At 42.4% G+C, this 22326-nt stretch overlaps 2 protein-coding genes across 2 annotated transcripts; both read left to right on the top strand.

The window, feature by feature from the left end:
* The first annotated feature begins 421 nt into the window (after positions 1 to 421).
* Positions 422 to 12238, top strand: EAPP (E2F associated phosphoprotein). Its single transcript, XM_035109558.3, has 6 exons — positions 422 to 550; positions 2379 to 2560; positions 3197 to 3295; positions 7360 to 7483; positions 9238 to 9360; positions 10726 to 12238. The coding sequence occupies exons 1-6, from the start codon at positions 477 to 479 to the stop codon at positions 11000 to 11002; spliced, it is 879 nt and encodes a 292-aa protein (XP_034965449.1). The 5' UTR covers positions 422 to 476; the 3' UTR covers positions 11003 to 12238.
* A 734-nt stretch (positions 12239 to 12972) lies between these two features.
* SPTSSA (serine palmitoyltransferase small subunit A) lies at positions 12973 to 19659 on the top strand. The gene is made up of 2 exons (XM_035109572.3): positions 12973 to 13103; positions 18471 to 19659. Exons 1-2 carry the CDS (start codon positions 13001 to 13003, stop codon positions 18572 to 18574), a joined length of 207 nt encoding a protein of 68 aa, XP_034965463.1. The 5' UTR covers positions 12973 to 13000; the 3' UTR covers positions 18575 to 19659.
* The last annotated feature ends 2667 nt before the right edge of the window (positions 19660 to 22326 follow it).

Below are 22326 nucleotides of genomic sequence, written 5' to 3'. Positions count from 1 at the left end.
ATGCATCTGTCAAGATATGGACGTGGGCATCCTACCCCATAAAGCACCGGAGAAGATGGATTTAACTGAGCTTGGAGAGGAAAAACTAAGCTTGCTGCAACTCTATCAAACGATGGAAGTTCACAGCAGCCCGGCCCCGTCCTCTTTTACATTGGTAACCACAGGAGTGGGGAAAGCCGATTCCTTAGACTTCGAAGAGCCAGCGTTTGGAAATTATCGTGGATAGATGAATCCTGCGGACTGCACGTGTCATGAGACGATCACCCTTTGAGCAGATCGGGTGGCACAAAACGGGACGCCGGAACGACCACTGCTGCTGGCGGGGTCCCCCTGGAACGCTCGCTGTAAGCGTTGTAGGAGGTCGGACGAAGAACCAGTGCCAAACTTGCCGGAACCGGAAGAGACGGGGAAAGCATTTCCTGATGGACCGAGGTGGCAGGAAGCGGGTAGGGATCGCTTGTTAGGAAGGGGCAGCCATGAGCCGACTGCGGGAGGAGGATGACCCTTATGTGATCGAGGAGCCGAGCGATGAGGAGCCGGCGCAGAGCAGGTCTAGATATATATATATCTAGGGGAGGCGGGTTATCCTTTTCCACTCTGTGTTTGCGGGGGTGGGGATTAGTGTGGACGTAATTGGACGTGTGAAGGGGGTGGAGTTTCCTCCTGCTCTCTCTGTACGTTAATATGGATAATATCTCTGAAATCGCTCCAAAAGAAATGGTCAGGGTGTTCTATCCTCACCTGGGTTTTGGTTTGGTAAAACTCCCCTCCGCTTGAGATCTCCAAATATTTCTTTATGGTTTTATTTAAAATAAAAATAAAAATCAGGGGCTTCAAGTTTCAAGAATCGCCCCTCGGTGTTATATTGGGGAATATTCTTCTGTTGTAACCAGTGCTTTTTTCTTTAAAAATGTTTTGGGGTACTCTCATTTTCCTACTCATATTGAAATACTGCCCCTCAATGAGGCCAGACTTAGACTCACAAAATGTTTAGGCCGTATGCGTACCGCTGCGTACCCCCAGAAAAAAAGCACTTGTTGTCACAGTTCTTAGGGTCAGCTTTGTATTCACGTAAATAAAGACTGCTGTTCATTAAATTTACAAACATAAGTAGGCAGTGTCTGGCTATTATCAAATTTACATGTACACACACACACACATTTCTCCAATGACTCCCATGTTCTGTTTCTCCCTGTAGAAATAGTGAAACATGGGTGTTTCCATGGCTCCATAACTATTATTTTTCCATTTAGTAGCCATTTAACTTAGATTGAGAGTGAATGCACTCTGTGGAGCCTTCATCCCTTAATAAGAGGAGGGGTGTGTGCTTCCCAGCTGCTAAGTGAAGCAACTTAAAATAGAGCTGAGACTATGGAATCAGGTGGGTACCTGACATACAAGCAACCTTTGCAATGCTGTAAAATGTATCTGGGGATGCAGCTGACCTAGATAGGTAGGCAGGCAGGCTGAGGTGCAAGACACCAGATTCTAGACCACATCTAGACAGATAGATAGGAAAGTATAAATGAGATCTTCTGTGTACTCAGGAGCACTTTGTCTCAGGTCCTAAACAAAAGAAGATTATTTGTGTGTTGAGAGGAAGGCAACTGAACAAACTCAGAGGTGGAGGTGATGAGATTATTGCAGACAAACAGGAACAATGACTTGATGACTTTAATTGGCAAGGTCTAGTGCAGGCATAGGCAGACTCTGCCCTCCAGATGTTTTGGGACTACAATTCCCACCACCCCTGACCACTGGTCCTGTTAGCTAGGGATCATGGGAGTTGTAGTCCCAAAACATCTGGAGGGCTGAGTTTGCCTATGCCTGGTCTAATGCCTTGGCCTTCTTTACTTTCCTAATAATAAACCAGATGCCAGATTTGGCCACTGGTATTAATGAGCTTAAAAACACAACTCTGTGCTGGGTTGTGGTTTGTTGTTAATATACAAAGCAATTTAACTGTATCACACACTCCCTGTTTACCTTCCTCAGTCTGCTGGAGCCTGTCTTCACATGCAGGGAAAGGTCCTAACTTACTGAGAATTTGAGATTGGTTACTTGCACTTTGTTTAGCCAGCCAATTGAAGCCATTCCTGAAGTGTGGCTGCTGTTGCAGGGTGGAGAACCAAAGGCGCCCCCCACAAGATGTACCACACCCCAACACTCCATACACCCCAGTTGTCACTGTGTACAGTGTATAGTACACACACCTAACTTTTTTGCTATAGAGTTAATATCAGTAAACTTCTTCAATTCTAAGTTTTAAAAAATCATTTTCTCAGTATTTAAAAAGAACCCTGCTTTTGTTGTGTCTGTAATGGACTTGCCACATTTATCTTGGAATGACGGTCTTCAATGTTTTTATCATCTTTTAGCTCTGAGGATGAAGTAGATGTGCTTTTGCATGGCACCCCTGATCAGAAGCGCAAACTAATAAGGGAATGTCTGACCGGAGAAAGTGAATCTTCAAGTGAAGATGAATTCCAAAAGGAAATGGAAGCAGAACTGGACTCCACCATGAAAAATATAGAGGGCAAGTGGAAATCGCAGCTTACAGGTAAATCTCTAAACTGTGGGAAAATATGAACTTGCTGGCAGCTCTCTTCCTGCACATCTTATGCTGGACTGTTTTCAATTTTGTGCTGCTGCTTCAGTTCACTCCCCTCCCCCTTTAGAGGCTTTACAGCCAAATCCATCCCCTTCAGGCTACATTCTCCAGCCTGGTGCCCTCCAGATGTTTTGCACTACAATTCCCATTATTCCTTACCATTGACCATGCTGGCTAAAGGCTGATGGGAGTTGCGGTCCAAAGACCTGGAGGTGGACAACAGGTTGGAGAAGGTTGCCTTACAACACTTAATTCAGGATGTGTGAGGTGCTTCTGATGAGACACAAGGGAGAGATAAAGCACCTCATGCCTAGTTTCAAAGAGGAAGGTTTTTTCATTTTGAGTGAGGTATAAAGAAGTTTAACCTGTGTAGTCAGAGTCTCATTGGAGTGCAGTGGCTACTATTGGAATGCGAGATATTAAATTCCTAGTCATCTCTGAAGCAGAACTGCAGGGCTCTTGTATGCAAGGAATTTACTCCCAGGTAAATGTGTGCAGGCCTGCAGCCTAAGAGAAAATTTAGATCTCTTTCTGTATACTGATCCCATGTTGACTACGTATTTTGTGTTACGTTTTGTGACTCAGGCAGTACGTCAAATGCTGGACAATCTGGAACAGGTTCCCCTGCAAAGTACTACGATGACATTTATTTTGATTCTGATTCAGAGGATGAAGACAAAGTAGGTAAATAACTGGTTATTTACTGCAATTATTATTGCTTCCTGCATCAAAATTCACTTCTGCTTTTGGTGTATTTCCTTTATCCACAAGACTTCCAATGTGTGAGCTCTCAAAAGGTAATAATATGCTGAAGCTTTGACTTGTTTGATTGTAAGAACTGAACAGCAGAACATGGGGGCGTCTTATAGACAGAAAAATACGGTATATTTTTAATTGTTGGCAGAAGCATTTGACTGTCACCACGTGCTTATCTGCACAGGGAATATTCCACATTCATTCTCTGACGTTGCTACCACAGAGAAAGCCCTTTTGGTGTTCCAACTCCCTGCAATGCAGAAATACTCTTCTATAATATGCATTGTTCTAGGAAAACAATTTCCTTTTTAGTTTCCTTGTAGCCATTTTGGTGGGTTATGGGGCAATGCTAGCTGCTTAGAAAGCTGTAGATTTTTCGGAGGTTCCGGTTTCCGCCTGCAGGAATGGCGGACTTGTTTTCCATCTCTCTGACCTTTGTAAGGAATTTGGCGGTTGCTAGGGGAGTAAATGGCAACCCCCTACCCTCTCCGGGGGTTACGGAGAGGGGCCGCTGGCCCGCGATGCCCCCAGACCCACTCCGACTGTTTTTGGAGTGGGGGGAGCTTGGGCTGAGCACTTACAAGGGCCAGGACTCCCGGACGCTAATCTGCATGGCGGGGATTTCCATGGTTAAAGAAGATAATTAGGCTTAAATCTATGGACATACTTCAGAAGGAGGGAAAGAAGCGCTGTTTACTGCTGAGAAATTTATGCTGCCGAGTGAGAGGAGTCAAAGATTGTACTGCATCTGGAAGAAGGATTGATGGGGACGGAGCGATAAGGGGAGTGAGTTTTTATTTTATTTTTTTTCTTCATATTGTTGCCTCGTACCTTCCCGGACGCGATGTCCTGGCTTGTTTGGAGTGAAAGAGAAGCAAAAGACTGTGTGAGTTGAACCTTATAACTGTTGTTACTGAGCATATTTTTTTAAAGATGTGGAGTTGCCGATGAGAAAAGCCCCCCCCCTAGTCGGACGGAAGGAGTTCTGAATGCGTTCGGAGGATTTATGAGCTGTGACGCACTTTAAATTGGAGCAGCGACCTGAAGCTAAGTTCAGCTATAGGGCAAGGAGATCCATTAATTTACCAAGAGTCTATGGTTTGATGTTTGGGTCTCCTGCCTGGAAAAGCTGTAAATTCTATAATGATCGTAAATCTTCATGGCTATGAGAGAAAAGCGAAAGTGATTTGAGCTTTTTAAGATGGCGCTACTTCGAATTGCTTCAACGCAACAGGAGCTCCATTAAGAAGATTTATGGGGAGGCTGGACTGATTAACTCACACAGGAGAAAGAACATCTGTGAGACTTTGTTTGATATTTATATCAGCAGCTGGGAAACAATCGTGAAAGTGGAAAACATCTATGTGACTGTAAGGGGAAGATCTGGATTATTATGAACTTGAAGGACGATTTGAACTTTAGAAAAAAGACGGCAGTGGACAGTTGCGAGGAATTCCCAATTTCTTGAAGCATGGGAACCCAAATAAAAAATTCTTTAGATGATTTGGCATAACATTCGGTCTGATTGATATATATATGTGTATAATTTGAAATATTGAATGTGATATAATTGGTTTTAATTGGAAAATTAATAAAAATATTTTTTTTAAAAAAAAGAAAGCTGTAGATTTTTCATCTACAGTTTTGGTAGGACCCAAACCAATGGTCCCGAGAAAGGAGACATTAGGAAGAACTTTCTGACAGTAATCTGTTTGACAGTGGAACAGACTCCCTCGGAAGGTGGTGGACTCTCCTTCCTTGGAGGTTTCTAAGCAGAGATTGGGTGGCCATCTGGCATGGATGCTTTAGTTGTAATTGCTGCATTGCTGGGGGTTGGACGAGATGACCCTTGGGGTGCCTTCCAACTCTACAATTCTATGATTCTATTCCAGTTTAATCCTTCCCTTAAAGAGATCTTTGGACAAATGAAGGAATTCCTCCTGATGTAGTAAACTCCTGATGCAGTTCATAGTTCCTCCTGATGTAGTTCCTCCTGATGTAGTACATAAAGCTACTAAATAAGCTATTTAATGCCTCGCATCACGGATGCTATTTGGTGTCAAGGCAGCTGACCTTGTGATTGAGACTACTAAATGCCTTCATTCTTCTAGAAAGATGAATGAATTTCCTGCATCCTCACACACCATGGTAAATGTCCTCCTTGAGTTCACTTAGTCATTGGTCTCTGGATATCATTTGTACTTTATCTTGGGTCACATAATCACCTCAGCTTAATAAGCAGAGATAAAGATGAGCTTTTTGTCCTGACCATAGCTGCCAAGTTTTCACTTTTCTCGCGAGGAAGCCTATTCAGCATAAGGGAAAATCCCTGTAAAAAAGGGATAACTTGGCAGCTATGGTCCTGACACATAACTGCTTTGCTCTTTCTCTCATCGTACAAGCAATGAACCCAAGACACCTCTAATTAACATAGTTTCCCAGTTAAAATAAAAAAGGGAATCAAGTTAATTAGAGGCTTCTTGGGTTCATATCTCAAAAAACAAAAGGGATTGTATGTGTGTGGACAAAAGCCCTTTTCATACTTTGTCTTTTAAGGCCAATATATGATTATCTGACTACAGCTGGATAAGATAATATATTTAGAAATGTAGAATGTGTTGTAATAAAATATTTATCTACAATATTGCATTCATTGTTGTGGCAGGATTATTATTATTATTTTAGATTCTTGACAAATGCCTCTACCAAATCTTTACATTCTACATAAATGGCATGATTTCAGAAGTATTCCACATTTCATAGAATTGTAGTGTTGGAAGGGGCCACAGGGCTCATCTAGCCTAACCCCTTGCAACGCAGAAATCTTTAACCCAGAGTGGGGCTCAAACCCATGACCTTGAGATTGAGTCTCATGCTCTATGGACTGAATTAACTCCTGTGGTAATAAATGTGATAATAAAAAGAGTTCCCCACTATGGCCTATTTTGTGTTCTTAATTTTGTTGGGAGCTGCCCAGAGTGGCTGGAGCAACCCAGACAGATTGGAGGCATATAAATGAAACAATAACAATAATTTTCCATTGCACCAGTCTTTATTTAAATGTGTCCTGGAAAGCAATCCTGAAACACCCTGGTCTCTCAATTGTTTATCTAAAGATCAACACAGTAGTCTTGTGTTGCACAGCAAACTTAATTAACACCTATTGCCAAAAAGGATAACCAGTTTAGTTGTGTTTAACAAGGACACCTCATTTCAATTGCAAATAAGTGAAGTGAAACTTTTAACTAGCAAACATGAACTTATATAAAAATAAAAATGTAACTAAGAAATAAAGGTATTGTGACAGTTCACTCATCTAAAATACACCCCACTCCATTAGAATGCATTGGCTCAAAATAGTACAAAAACTCCAGACTTCAATGCTTTGTTAGCACTAAAAGGAACTCAAGGAACTCAGTTTCACTGTATATCACATTTTGCTTCCAGACAGGTATACTTTCCCTGCCTCCCTTTCTTACTTTCCTTTTAGTGTGGGTATTGTGACCACATTGTCATGCTCACTTTCTTCAGGCTTTTGGAAAATTTATGGATCCTTTTACTCTTTAGATCTAAGTGTTTGTGCAGTTAGATTTGCTGCCTGCTTATATTGCACTTTTGCTGTCTGAAGCAGCATCCATAGATTCTGCCACTTCCATTTCAAGTAATCAACCAATCGTTCTTTATTCCTCCCTTTGTGTGAATTTCTTCTGGGCACAAGGTTAAGGGTAAACACATATTCATAACAAACAAATGTTATAACTGATGAAAAGATCCTAAAACCTCTCAGCTTAATACTGGGAGTGTGCATAGGAAGATACACACACGTGGGTTCATATGCACATCTTGTAACAGCTTCAGGCTGTTCTCCCCTCATGGCAGTGCCATTCACCTTGTTAGCATGCAACTTTTGAAAGAGAGGCACATTACCAAATAGGCTTCTGAATTGTTCTTTGGGGTGTATGTTCTAACTTTACCTGTGTGAACTTGAACAGTTGCTCCAGAAGCCAAGAAAAAAAGGAAACATCAGCAGCGCCGAATTCCAACTAATGATGAGTTGTTCTATGACCCAGAAGAAGACAACAGAGACCAGGCGTGGGTGGACAGGAAGAGACGGGGGTAAGAAATTGAGCATTTAATTTGAGTCATGAGAATACTCGTGTTTGTGGTCTTGTACTCGGGTTCTGCTTCTGGGCTTCCCATAGGCATCTGGCTGGCCACTGTGGGAACAAGATGTTGGATTAGCCTTTGGTCTGATCCAGCAGGCTGCCTGTACGTTAACTCTATACATTCCTGATTTTCTGACATTGTTGCAGCTTTGTTTCTAATTATATGGATATCAAATGAGCCTTAATGCTCAGTTTCCCACCTGCACATTTCTCTAAAGTGAGTGGGAATTATCACATTACTATGTTGGGGAAAAATCATTGACTGACTGTTGTTAGATTGTTTAGTAATTGAACAAATGGTACTTCTGCAAGGCACTCTATGATAAAATTCCACTCAAACATTTGATGGGATGGGATCATGAGGAATTTAATACTTTTTTAAAAATAAATTAATATTTCTATTGAAAAATTTCAACATAGAATACAATAAAAGTAAAACTAATCTAAACAAAAGAAACAAAATAAAAAGAAAGATCAAGAGATAGAAAGGCAAGGGGGGATGAATACAAAAGTCCTCTATCACAATTATATCGTATCCCTTCATCCATACAGAGTAAAGCAGACCCTCCTAGCTTCTATTTCTTCTCCCAGCCTCCTACCCTGGAAGATCCTTTCTACTCTGCCTCCCACACAGGGCCCCTCATCTTCTAAACGTTTAAAATAAAAACAACTAAATTAAAAAAGAGAAGAGAAGAAAGAGGGACTTCCAATTCTCTTATCTGTCAATTATATATATATATATAACAATCATTCAAAGCATACACTACATTAGCTACATCATATTATATAGCTACTTGTTAATCTGCCAGACATGTATGAGGAACTTAAGTCTGATTAGCATTTACTGTACCTGCAGCTTGGTGGGAGCTTTTTCTTCTGGGTCCCTTCAAGTGTAAGCATTGGTTTTCCTTTTGACCAATCAAGGAAACATAGTCATTGGCTCTGCCTGTGTTGGCACCACCCATGTTAGCACCTTTTTCATGGTGGTGTCTGCATATGTTCCTGGAGTGATGTGGAGTTGCCCTGTACAGTACAGTGGTACCTCGGGTTACAAACGCTTCAGGTTACAAACGCTTCAGGTTACAAACTCCGCTAACCCAGAAATAGTACCTCAGGTTAAGAACTTTGCTTCAGGATGAGAACAGAAATTGTGTCCCGGCGGCAGCAGGAGGCCCCATTAGCTAAAGTGGTCCTTCAGGTTAAGAACAGTTTCAGGTGAATAACGGACCTCCGGAACGAATTAAGTTCTTAACCAGAGGTACCACTGTATTTGGCATTAACATAACAGTTTGTCCCTGTGTGCATGAAATAATTTGAAATATAAGCAATGTGGTTAAAATAGGGAGAGATACAGGTCTATGGGGATAATGCATGCAAGCTTTTAATTTGGGGATTGTCATTTTGGAACAGGGTCTTGTAATCATGTGTCTAGGATTGACAACAAAAATGGACTTTATCAGCTATTCTGTGGTAGTTTGAAGACCTTAATGTTCTGACTACATTTGAACACACTTCTATAAACATCAACTTCATTTGGATACCTATTCAGATAATTGGAGGGCATATACTGATCTGTTTGAGAACATGCAGTGCTTGTGACTGTCATGCTCCTGGCATGCAGTTTTGGTATACACCAGTTTCAGTAAAGATGCCTAACCAGTAAGAATGCTTCTCCTGACCTATATATATACTGTCTTGTTGTAGGTATCATAGGTTAAGAAGTCTTCACTCACAACAGCCACAAGCCAAACTTCCTGCCATTCCCAGCAGTGACGCTGTTTTGAATTGTCCGGCATGCATGACCACACTGTGCCTTGACTGCCAGAGGTAATATTTGAGCCTTAAGAAACTTGTGATGTAGGTTCAGCAATCACAGATGGGATAAGCTAGTGTTTGTTCATACAGCATCCCTGTAATTTCAACCATCTCTGTCCTGTTTTCATGGACTTGCCTTTCATTAACTGCGATGTTTGTCAGAATATTGTCCCGATGTTTAAAGAGAGGTAAACTAAGGGCCGGATTTAGGTTTGGTGAGGCCCTAAGCTACTGAAGGTAATGGGGCCCTTTATATGTCCAGCTGTCCTTTGTCGACAACAAATTGTTGCTATTTTTTGTGTTGAATATATGCCAAATGGTAATTTATGGATCTAATAGGTATCTAAAGCCATTTGCACACAACAAAAAGGAGCCTACACAACACAAAACACTGTTGCTGTATGTACTGTAGGTTTTATTTTATTTGTTTTTTATCTTATATTTTGGAAATGTACATCAATATTTTTTCCCCTTTAATTTTTTTGGGGCCCCCCAAAAGAGTGGGGCCCTAAGCTATAGCTTGTTTAGCTTATACGTAAATCCAGCACTGGTTGTCAAACATTGGGGCAGAGGGAAAGGATTTTTTTCCTTGGGAAATGTACAGTTTTTGTTCAGCGGATTTACTTTGTATCGGCAAAACAGTGACTTCCGACATGAAGTGCTTTTTTTTTGTTTTTCTCTTTTTAAATTTAATAATAAAAGTCAGTTTTAAATAGATTTCTGAATTTGAAAAGGCAACTTCATTCTATTGTAGCTATAACCAGATGTTGGTGGACTCTAGTGCCCATCAGCCTCAGCCAGCCTGATCAGGGATGAGGGCTGATGGGAGTTGAAGTCCACCAATGTCTGGATGCCCACAGGTTAGCCACTCCTGCACTAAGGTTAGCCACTCCTGCACTAAGCTAAGAGCTTTAATTTTGGCTTCTTGTTGCTAATTGGGACCATATTAATTTGAGGCACTTTGGTTGTGATTTTTTTTGGGGGGGGGGGGCGAGGTAGAATAGGCCCATCCATTGCTAAATGTCACAGAGGTTATTCTGGAAAACCACTAGAAAACTATAGGGAGACAGTGACAAAATGGTTATTATTATGACACAAACTTTCAGTGGTGACAATCCACTTCATCAGATAGAACCGTTTGTTGACTACTAAAGGTCATGTCAAATAAGCCAGATAGTTTTAAACATGCTTCATACTCTTAACTTTTTCTGGCTATGCTATTATGGTTACTCTACTGAAATTTAGATATATCTCTTTCATCTTTGCTTCTTAAATCTTCAGATCTCCTGGATTCAGGACATGTTGGGTCACCAATTTTGTAATATTTTTTTCAGCAACAGATTATTACATTCCTATTCCTTTTCTCCTTTTTTTCAGGCACGAATCGTACAGAACTCAGTACAGAGCAATGTTTGTCATGAATTGCACCATTATCAAAGAAGAGATTCTGAAATACAAAGGCCCATTGAACAAAAAGACAAAGAGAGGGCACAAGAAAATTAAACAGAGTAGTGAATCCATTGCTAGTCTGGAAAAACAGGAAGAGGAGGAGATATATCATCCAGTAAAATGTACTGAATGTTCAACAGAAGTGGCTGTCTTAGATAAGGATGAAGTCTTTCATTTTTTCAATGTTCTAGCAAGCCACTGCTAAGATGCAGCATTTTGCATTGGGTTAAGTTTGCATAAAAATTCAAAAGCCAATGACTGTTCTGTTTCATTTGTACCATCTATTCAAATACACAATTAATCTGATGTGAAATTAAATCCTTGCCACACACCCTGTATTGGTAAAGCAAGTGAACTTTAGTTATGTACATAGTTCATGTTTTTAGAACAGTTTCTTATGTATATAAATATTTTTATCCTGCTATTTAGAATTAAAATGTTCTGATCTTGGGGGAATTTGGACCATAGTCTGTGGCGTGGCTGCCTGATAATGTTGTTATAAGCATTACTGTAAGAAACGAGCTTTAGTTTGTGTAAATCAGTTATTGGTAGCACTAAACTCTGTTCAAGACTTGTTTTTTGTTTTCCATTCTTTATTCACCCCAATATTTTGGAAACCCTGTGTACTTGTTTCTTGCTACAATTTAAGGTTGGCCATCTTGTTCTCATAGCAAGACTGCCTTCTCTCTCATAACACCAAAAAGCTGAACACCTTCCTAAAAGCAGCCTCCATATATCAAGTAAAAACAATCACAGAGGTGTTCTTGGTTTCTTACCTATCAAACTCTTGTAGTTTAAGTCCTTTTCTATAGGCTGTGTAAAAACTATAATTTAAACACCTTTGAATGTGTTATAAAATGCATACTAGTTGGTAGAATTTATTGCTGAAATGCTATTGTAAAAAAAAAAAGCAGCTTTGCCTGGAATAAATAATATGTAGAAGTGATAGAAGTATTACTGTCTTTTAGGTTCCAGGTGAAAACTTTTATTCTTGACTGTATACTTCAGTTGTATGTTTATTTTTGTGATTGAGTTAGTGATTGAGTTAGTGCTGCCTCTTTTATTTATTTCATGAAATTTATACACTGTTTGATTGTAACAAGCCCTCAAAGTATTTTACAAAAAGATAAACAACATAATCAAAAAATTACAATACTTTAAAGCAGTGGTCTTCAACCCCCGGGCCACGGACCGGTCCCGGTCCGTGGATCAATTGGTACTGGGCCGCCCAAGGAACATTTAAATACAATTAAATTAAAATTATTAAATCAAAACAATCTAAATAAAATATAAACAATCAACGCCCCCCCCTCAGCGGGCCGCGGTAAAATTATCAAACGTCGACTGGTCCGCGGCGATAAAAAGGTTGGGGAGCACTGCTTTAAAGCATAACAAAAAGTTAAACTACTAAAACATTAAAATTCACTTAACTTTCTAAGGATCTATCTGTTCATTGAGTACTTTGCTTTATGATCTTTTGTGAACTGCCTTGGAAATTAGTAATTGAAGGTTTCAATAGATTTTGGAATTGTGTTGTCCATCGTTTGGAAGGTGGAGAAGCTTACTTCCTCCTCCTCCACTGGACCAAAACCAATGGATTCAAGTTAGAAGGAAGGAGATTTCAACTAAACATCCGGAAGAATTTCTGACAGTAAGAGCTGTTTGACAGTGGAACAGGAGATTTTTAAGCAGAGGTTGGGTGGCCACCTGTCATGTATGATCTGGTTGAGATCCCTGCCTTGCGTGAGGTTGAGACTAGATGACCCTCTGTGTCCCTTCCAATGCTTTTTAAGATTCCATAACATAGGTGGGCTATTGGCCTAATCCAGGAGGCTCTTAGAGAACTTTCGAGCCTCGCAACTCCATGAAAGTTGCAGAAGTTTGCAGAGTCGAAGCCTCCAGCGCTCCGACGCAACCCTGCTCTTACCCACATGCTTGGGTAAAGCGAGGCACACTTGCAAGTGGCGGTCTCAAGGGGTACGAATCGGCGGAGGTAAAACTTTGCGTAGGTCGCCCCGGGGCGGGGTAGGCCCGGCCTGGCGGGGCGGCACGAGGAGCGGCTGAGCCAATCGGCGGAGGGAGGTGGGTTTCCCTGCCTCTTGGCCGCCTCCCTCCGGCCGCCTTTCCGCCTCGCCTTTCGAGCGGGTGCGTCTCTCTCTCTGGGCGGCGCACTCTGACGCGCGGAGGCGCTGCTGCCGGCGAGATGGCGCTGAGCTCGGCCTGGAAGCAGATGTCGTGGCTCTATTACCAGTACCTGCTGGTCACCGCTCTCTACATGCTGGAGCCTTGGGAACGGACGGTGTTCAGTATCCTTTCTGGTGCGGTTGAAGGGGGAGCCGTGAGGGGAAAGAGGCGCCGCCGCCGCTGCCGCCGCCAGGAAAGTTCGCGGTGAACTGGGTGCGGCGCGGGCTGGGCAGGGCGCCGGCGGGAGGGGAAGGTAAAAGACGTCCAGGGGGAGGGAACGGCGGCGGCCTTCTGGCTTCGGCCGAGAGGGAAGGCCGCTGGGCTCCTGAGGGCGGCGGAGGTGCGCAGATAGCCGGGAGGGACTTGGGCCTGAGGGTATAGTGGTCGGAGTCGCCCTGCACAATGCAGGTTGGGGTGGTGGTGGTGGGAATAAATGTATGTATATTTATGGGGATGTCGGTCAGGCCTGTTCCTGCCTGATTGGAAGGTCGTGGCAAACCTGAAGGCGCGTGTGTCAATCATTCAATCTTTCTCGCTCCTCTTTCTCTCCGCCCTACCCTCGCAGCTCCCCATTTGCCCCCTTTCCGTGCACTTTTTACTTCGCCATTGCTCTGGGTTTTTTTGTTTTGTAGGCGCTGCTGCTGCAGCCAACAAGTGACTGCTGACGTCTCTGCTTAGATTCAGCTAAGGCTTTTGCATTGTGTACTTGCGGTTTTGCGGCTGTTTTAAAGGAGTTGTGTTAGTTTCACCTAGAGCTCCCCGCGAATGATGGAGAAAAGGCAGTTCTGGTCAACGGAGGGAGTCCTTGGGATCCGCCTTAGCCAGGTGTGCTCTGGAGTAGTAACTGAAGTGGTTCTGCACGACCCCTTAAGATTGTCAGTGACTTGAGAGAAGGGATTTAAACAGGGAGGGGTGGGTGGGGTTTTTTCTTTTCCAGAAGGTAAGAGGCTTCATGTAGCTTGGGATGCTGTGTTAAACCTCTTTGGAGAGCTGTTTAGAAGGTGGTGTTAGGTCACTGTGCAGCTGAGCGTTTATGTACCGGTAGCTGTGGCTTGGGACTATAAAGCATTTGGGTCTGGGCAATTGTGTTTCAGAGCTAGGGAAACAAGGAAAACAAGATACGCTGCTTGTTGTAACTGCTTGTGAATGGATTTGAGGGTGGTTTATCACATAAGTGTGGTGGGCAATTGGGGCTGTAGTTATCATGGTTTCCTGTATGGGTTTCATTTCAAAGCGAGGTTGAGAATTTGTTGTGACGAAAGGTGTTGTCTTTCATGATAACTTTTGTGTGATTCATGAGAGATCAAGGCAAACAGATGAAGGGTATATATTTCTTATATGTTACTGTTTATGTGCCAGAAACAAGGTCAAGAGCCCTTCCTTCCTCGCTATGTGCTATGATTGTGAATGATAAGGACACACTAAGCCAGGCATCCCCAAACTGCGGCCCTCCAGATGGTTTGGCCTACAACTCCCATGATCCCTAGCTAACAGGACCAGTGGTTGGGGAATTTGGGAAATGTAGTCCAAAACATCTGGAGGGCCGAAGTTTGGGGATGCCTGCACTAAGCTATGTTGCCAGTCAGAGTAACAATACAGTGGTACTGTACCTTGTTTCTCAAACTTAATCCGTTCTGGAAGTCTGTTCCAAAACCAAAGTGTTCCAAAACCAAGACGTGCTTTCCCATAGGAAGTAATGCAAAATGGATTAATCTGTTCGACTTTTAAAAAGAACCCCTAAAACAGCAATTTAACATGAATTTTACTATCTAACGAGACCATTGATCCATAAAATAAAAGTAATAAACAATGTACTGCAGTCACACAATCAGTAGCTGAACAGGCCTCAGACACTCAAAATGGAAGTGTAACACTCAAAACTGAGCATGTTCAGCTTCTGAAAAAAGTTCGCAAACATGAACACTTCCGGGTTTGCAGTGTTTGGGTTCCAAGTTGTTTGAGTACCAAGGCATTTGAGAACCAAGGTACCACTGTATTGTGCAAGCACATTTGCAAAGCTAAGCAGGGTCTGCTATAGTCTCAAATTGGATGGGGAACTGCCTGATGAGATTCTTGTATTGCAGGGGTTGGACTAAATGACCCTCAGGATCCCTTCCAACTCCACAATGCTATGATTCTAAGATGTGAAGTAGTATCTATTTCACAGGGCTACTAGAGTCTTTGATATATATGGTGCTGGAGGAGACTCTTGAGAGTCCCATGGACTGCAAGAAGATCAAACCTATCTGTGAGGGACAGGGGATATCGCGAAGTCCCTCCCCTCCTAAGTTCAAGCCAATCCCCGAGCACAGGGGGAAGCAGAGAGAGTTCCGATTCCAGTGGGGAAGCAGGAAGTCGTGTCCGAGGCTCAGGCAAGGTAGAGGAGCCAGGGTCCCAGGTGGGACAGGAAGGGGCGAATAAGGGCGGGAGACCCATCCCCCCAACTCCGGAATTACGCAGAAAGAGGAGGGGAAAGAGGATGGGTCTGCCAAAGCTTTTGTGTTGGAGAAAGACGCGCCAAAAGCCATTAGGAGGTTCTGAAACCGACTGACCACATCACTCCGTGTAAATAGCAATGACTTGAGCACTGTAAATACGCAGCACCAATAAAAGAATAAAATGCAGAGCTGCGTAGCGTCGTTACTCTGAAGTAGTCCACTCCGGCCACTGTGACACTATCCATTCTGAAGGAAATCAGCCCTGAGTGCTCACTGAAGGACAGATCTTGAAGCTGAGGCTCCAATACTTTGGCCACCTCATGATAAGAGAAGAATCCCTGGAAAAGACCCTGATGTTGGGAAAGATTGAGGGCACAAGGAGAAGGGGACAACAGAGGACGAGGTGGTTGGACAGTGTTCTCGAAGCTACGAACATGAGTTTGACCAAACTGCGGGAGGCAGTGGAAGACAGGAGTGCCTGGCGTGCTCTGGTCCATGGGGTCACGAAGAGTCGGAAACGACTAAACAACAACAACAACAACAACAACAACTAGAGTCTATACATTCTATCCATTTGCCACTAGTGAAGTAAAGTCAGAGCAGATTCTCCTATGAACAAGTGTTTCCTAATTTCCCTCTGATTAACTCTAGTGGGAGGGAAAATAACTTTCTAGCTCTTCTAGGGTGTGTTGAGGGTGACTAGGACTGGAAGACAAAAGGTGAAGGAGTGATGGAGCTTTCCAACATTGCACCATTCCAGCTACATATTTGTGCTTATCGTTTGTTGCTTTCCTTTTTTTACTAACAAATTTTCAAATGGTCCATTAGTTCAAATAAGAGATGATAGTTTACCACTAATTTCAGTTATGAAAGTATACAGTATTCTGTATAAAATGTTAGAGATACAGTCTAGGGCAGGGGTCAGCAAACTTTTTCAGCAGGGGGCTGGTCCACTTTCCCTCAGACCTTGTGGGGGGCCGGACTATATATTGAAAAAAAAGTGAATGAATTCCTATGCCTCATAAATAACCCAGAGGTGCATTTTAAATAAAAGGACACATTCTACTCACGTAAAAACACCAGGCAGGCCCCACAAATAACCCAGAGATGCATTTTAAATAAAAGAATACATTCTACTAATGTAAAAACATGCTGATTCCTGGACCATCCGCGGGCCGGATTTAGAAGGCAGTTGGGCCGCATTTGGCCCCCGGGCCTTAGTTTGGGGACGGCTGGTAGGCTCACTAGCCAATTTCCTATGTGAAATAGCTCCACTAGTTTTGGTCTACAGACTACTTTGCCATTGGCATTAACACAGCATAGTCTTCATTTTTAAAAGACTCTTGTGCTTTCATCTGCTGGCTTTGCTGGAAGGTGAATACCACATGATTTTGGCTCTTTAACCTCAGAGTTCCCTCAAACCTGATGACCCTGAAGGTCATTATTTTGCTAATGGTGGTATTCTGTTATATTACTGGCTTACTTTGTCATACTGATTGATAATATATCTGCAAAAATAATCATTATATGATATATACATACTATGCTGCTGTTGGTGCATAAGTTACCCAGACAAAAGTGAAATGGTTGTGTGCAACTCACAAGTCCACATGGTGCATTGCAGGACAAGCCATTTTTGGTCACAAAGAAAAGTTACAGCTTGCTTCTGGTAATTAGCAAATGAGGAGACTCACTATATTGCCAATGTTTACTCTTTGGAATTAGTGTATTGATCAGAAACTGGTGGTTGTCCCAGATAAAATTTGGTGTCTTGATAAGTGACACTTGCTCTCCATTCCAGATGCTAAATCTCCTTTTCTTTCCCAAGTGGCTTGGAGGGCCCTGTAGTGAAGAGCTGTCCTACTTGTTCATATTTCCCTCTCTTTCCTGAAGTCAGCATGGGTGGGGATAGGAAAACGGTTCCTTCCATTGTGTTTGATCATCTGTACTTTGTGGAATACATTTTAACTGCCAATGTGACATAACTCCTATCTACTTGCAGAACTCACCCATGAGTTACGTTATGCTTCATTCAGTTCCTTTCATGAAGGAACTTAAATACTGACAAAGCTATTATGTACTGGATTATTTACAGGCACCCCCCCTATTTACACGGGTTACGTTCTGGGCCCTTGCATGCGTAAGTGAAATTGCGTAAAGTGGGAAACACACTCTAAAGAACCCTTTGAACTCCCTCTCTGCCACTCTCTCTTCAATCCATACAAAAAATACTGTATCCAAAAATATCCACAACTAGAATTGAAGCTCTGGGGCCAGCAGGAGGCTGGGGGACATGTGGGAAAGCAGCTTCTGCTGTGGCACTAGGCCCCACACCAGCTGTTAGGCTACCTCTCACCATTTCTGGGTTTGAATTGAATTATAGTATTTATTTACTTCCCAGCGCCACACATATATGCAGTTGCGTATGAGTCAATTTTGTGGGAGTGGGAGCTTGTATTACGGTAAATTTGTATACTGCCCTTAATCGGTAGCTCTTGGGACAGTTCACAAGATAAATGTAACTTTTGTTACATTGGCCCCTGGGGATTTTGAACTTAGGCCTTGTACCAACTTGAGTTCTACCTGAGAGTTGGTTTGTTCAGCCTCTTAAGTGGTGCAAAAGGAAAAGCGACTGATAAGAAATAGAAAAATATATTGTGCGACTTCCTCTATTGCTATTGGTAAGCAAATCAGGTTTTGTATATTTTTGGCCTAACTGAAAAGCTGGATCTGTTAGTGGGGCATAATTAAGTCTAAATACTTCAACTTAATAGGTTCAGTGATTACGGTAGGTTGAGTTTCCAAAGGTAGTTATTACCGTTTATTCAACTTTCAGTGTGACCTTCTGAAGAAGTCCAGAGCAGCACTCTTAATTAGTATAGTCTTCGTTACTACGATGTTGCGCTGAGTTGCTGCCAGTTAATATTCTGTATTCAGTTGTCTATGTACAAGACTTAAATGTTCATATGGCTTGAGACATGGCTTTATAGCATTCTTGCATTGTGGTTTTAATACACTGTCAATATGTGGTTTTCCTTTACTGCCGTTCAGATTCCATGTTAGTATCAATCCTTGGAATGGCACTTTACACTGGCTATGTTTTCATGCCTCAGCATATTATGGCAATATTGCACTATTTTGAAATTGTGCAATGATGATGAATGTATCAAGCAGTGACCAGTCAGAAGCTGAAGAACTGACCATCTACAATTAAGGAGTTCTACAGATGACGAGACAAGCAAGACGTGATTGTGTACACAGCTGATAGTCATCACTAAGGGATGCAGTATGCCCTAGGTTTTGGTGGCATTTTCTTTCTTAACAAAAAAATTCCTTGTATAGCAATTTGTCTATTAACATTGTGATTGTTTGTACCTTTGATATCAGTATTTTCTTAACTTTGTGACAGTCTCAGTATTACACTGTGAAAGCTTTTCTTACTGTAACTTTGAGTGCATTTTGCCTTCTATTTTTAATCAAAAATCATCTTATTAAATGGGGCTTAGAGCTTTTGCTATTGTATGGGTTATATGTGCAACTGGGTATATTTCTAGCTAACATTTTGTAAGAAAAATGTTTAGATTCATATGGAGATGTGGATATATTCATGGAATCCTACAAAACCTTGTTTGTAAGACCTAACTCAGGTGCTTTAACTGCTATCTGGACTGTTCAACAGAATACTTTGGTATCATTCTATTTTGCTTTAGGAATAAATGGAAATGTTTTGTTCCATTTGGAGAAGAATAAGACCACTTGGCACTGCATATATGGAACACTACTTTGTAAAGGGAAAGTGCGGGACCCAACTCCTGTCTGAACATAAAATCTTAATTTTATGCATGTCATCTGGAGTTTTGTGATAACATCTTAAAGCTGCTATTATAGCTTCTAACTGTACTATACTTTTGTTTGTTTATTTCCCAAGGAGCATATTTTAATATAGACTGAGTTCAAAGACCATGTCTGTGGCAGTTGGCTATAATATAATCATGTCTGTATTGTGAACCCTGTATTGTAACTGTTGTTCAAACACCCTTGAATACTTAGACCAAATGACCAAAATATAATGTTTGATGTAGACTTGAGTTAAAAACCACAGCAATAAGGAGCTGTCTACTAGGCTGAAGTCTTGTCTTAGTTTTTATAGCTTTTTTTTCAGATTTCTATTCTGAAATGTAAGATGGCAGTTTTTAAGGTGTGGGTTCTTTCCCCCCCCAAAATAAAAGCTGAAAGCAGAGTTGATGCCTAATGTGATGGTACATTAATTTTAGGGGGCTGTATTGCAGGATGCAGAAACTTTGGCCTTTTACATGTGGCTGATCTCCAGCTCCTACCAGCCTTGGCCAGCATGGTCGGGGTAGTGAGAGTTTTAATCCAGTAACTTCTGGGGGGACAGAGGCTCCCCATCTGCGCTGTATTGCTGTACTGGATAATACTCTTTCAACGATGGTCTAGAAAGGAGAGAGACCAGCAGCTGTGCAGTAGAATGCTGAGCTGTTGCCAAAGTCTCCCTTGCCTAGGTTGCTTCTCCAGTGGTAGCAGAAGTGGTGGGGTGCCCAGAGGGTGCTGCCTCTTGCATTTCCACTACCTGAGGTGGATGCTTCAGACCATTTCATGAGTGGGCCGGCTCTTCCAACATTAAACTCAAGGCGGAGGTGGGGGTGTTGAGGTGAATTCATATAATATTAAGCAAGGGAGCTTTCAAAAGTTTAAGCAAAGTCTATTGCCCCTACACTGCACTCTTGAGCAATTCAGTGCAGTGAGTGGAGAATGCAGAGTTTTGCATAAAGAGTAACTTCAAAGGGCTTCACATTCTACAAGACCCTATCGCCCTTCAACACAGTCTTCAATTTCTCTCATAATGAAGCTTCAAAGTGTCCTCTGTTCACTATTCTAATCAAATCTGGTTTTGTAGCCCATCTTTCCCCTGCTGTACCAGTCATGTTTTAAACACCTTGATTAAGTTAAGACATCAAACGGACAATTTCCAAAGCCCCCCCTAGCTGCTGAATGAGGAAATGGTATCCTTTGTGTAATACAAAAATAGGAAAATCTGTCCTCCACTTCAGCTGCTATAGGTGTAAAGTCTAGAATTATTTGTGAAATGAAGGCTCATGCTATTTTAAGACCACAGTCCTGTGCACAACTTACGTGGGACTAAACCCTATTGAACCTAGGGAGGCTTTCAAGTTTAGAAGTGACTCTCATCATTGAAAGTTATCTGATTTCCTGCCTGAAGCCTGTATGTGCAGGAGTCTGTTTTAGGCTGGAGAAGAGATGATTAAGGGGAGACATGATAGTGGGCTTAAAATTTCAATTCTGAAGTCTTTTGCTCTGTTGCTCTAGTCTCCAGAGGGCAGGTCTAGAAAAATATGTGGAAATGGCAAAACCCTCCTAAATATAAGACTGGTTTTACAGTGGAACAAACAACTGTGTCAGGAGGTGGTGGGTTCTCATTCACTGGAGGTATTTTGGTAGAGGCTGGAGGCATCCTGCATTGCAGATCTGCAACTGAGCAGGGAGTTGAGAGATGCATCACCACCCCAAGGCTCTATGGTTTTATGTCTTAAAGATGGATTTCTGTATGAGAGCTGCCACCAACTGGAAATCTCGGGGGACATGAAGTTGGTCCACAGCATGTCAATATTGAGTTGTGTGTGGGGGTGCGATAAGAGATCTCAAGCATGGTGTGACGACCCGTGTCCCACTCTCTCCTACTATCACTGCGACACAGGAATCCAGAGGGGAAAACACCCACCCTCTGCTCCTGCCGCCTCAAAAATCAACCCCTTTTACTGATGGGTTTCTTAGTAAGGAGAGCCTTCCAGCTTGCGTGACCTGGTACCTTAAGAAACTCTAGGCTGTCCCACGGAATAACCCCTTTGCCTCCAGTAAAGGGTCTCCCTCAGTTGGATTCCCCCACTGTAGAAGTTTGCCCTAGGCACTCTGGCAACTTCTTGGCACCTCAGGTTACCCTTCTAAGCCTCCTCCGTGTAACTTCAGGACACAAACCACCACCTCCCTGCCTGAGGTGAGTTTGGCCCTCTCTTGAGTCACCACGGCTGTGAGTCCTGGTACCTCGCTGGAAAAATACAGACGGACCTCTTGTTGGCAAAAACAGAGATGAAGTTTTATTGTGTTAAAAACATAAGTGATTCTTTAACGTGTCATTTATTAATTAGCTTTGTTCCAGTTGTACAAAATAAACTCAGTCAAACATTTAACTTTAAGTTGTCCTAGCCTCTTAACTGTCTTCATACAAGCCACCACATAACACCACACCACACCTTCCTCCCTCTCCCTCCTAACTCACCAAAACCGACACTCCCTCCTTTTTTAAAACCGGGCACAGTCCCGCCCCCATCAGAGTTCTATGCCAGTCAGGCTGGAGGTGGGTTAACTCTTTGCCAGCCGGGCAGAAATAAACATTTTAAAAGTGCTTCAATTTGTCACACATGGGCATATATAATGCAAGGTGTGGGGGATAAAGAGACATGCAGATTTGAGGAAAGGTCAGGAAAGCACCACACTTAAAATAGCACTACTAATTTTTAATCATTGTTTCCCCTATTGAGCAATTGAAATGAGGTGGATAGAAGTGTCTCAGGGCTATTGGAAAACTGCTAATAGGAAATGACAAGGCAAACCAGATAACTCCCTTTTGCCTCCAGCTCAAAAGTAACCTCTGTTGAGGAAGCTATGTTAGAGCACTTGGGGACTGATTGGGGACTGAGGGAAGAGGAATGCTCTCAAACTAGTTCCGGTGATTGAAAGATGTGGTCAAGTAGCCAAGGTGTATCTGCTTTCTTCCCTCACAAAAACTTTATGGTGCTCAGACAGGTTGGTTTGGGTAAGCACAATGCACAAATGTGAAGCTCTCTTTCTCTCTCTTCAACCTCTGGGA

This window comes from Zootoca vivipara, chromosome 1 (assembly GCF_965207765.1).
Source record: "Zootoca vivipara chromosome 1, rZooViv2.hap1.1, whole genome shotgun sequence".
Classification (NCBI taxonomy): Eukaryota; Metazoa; Chordata; class Lepidosauria; order Squamata; family Lacertidae; genus Zootoca; species Zootoca vivipara.
This window is presented reverse-complemented; position numbering and strand designations above follow the sequence as displayed.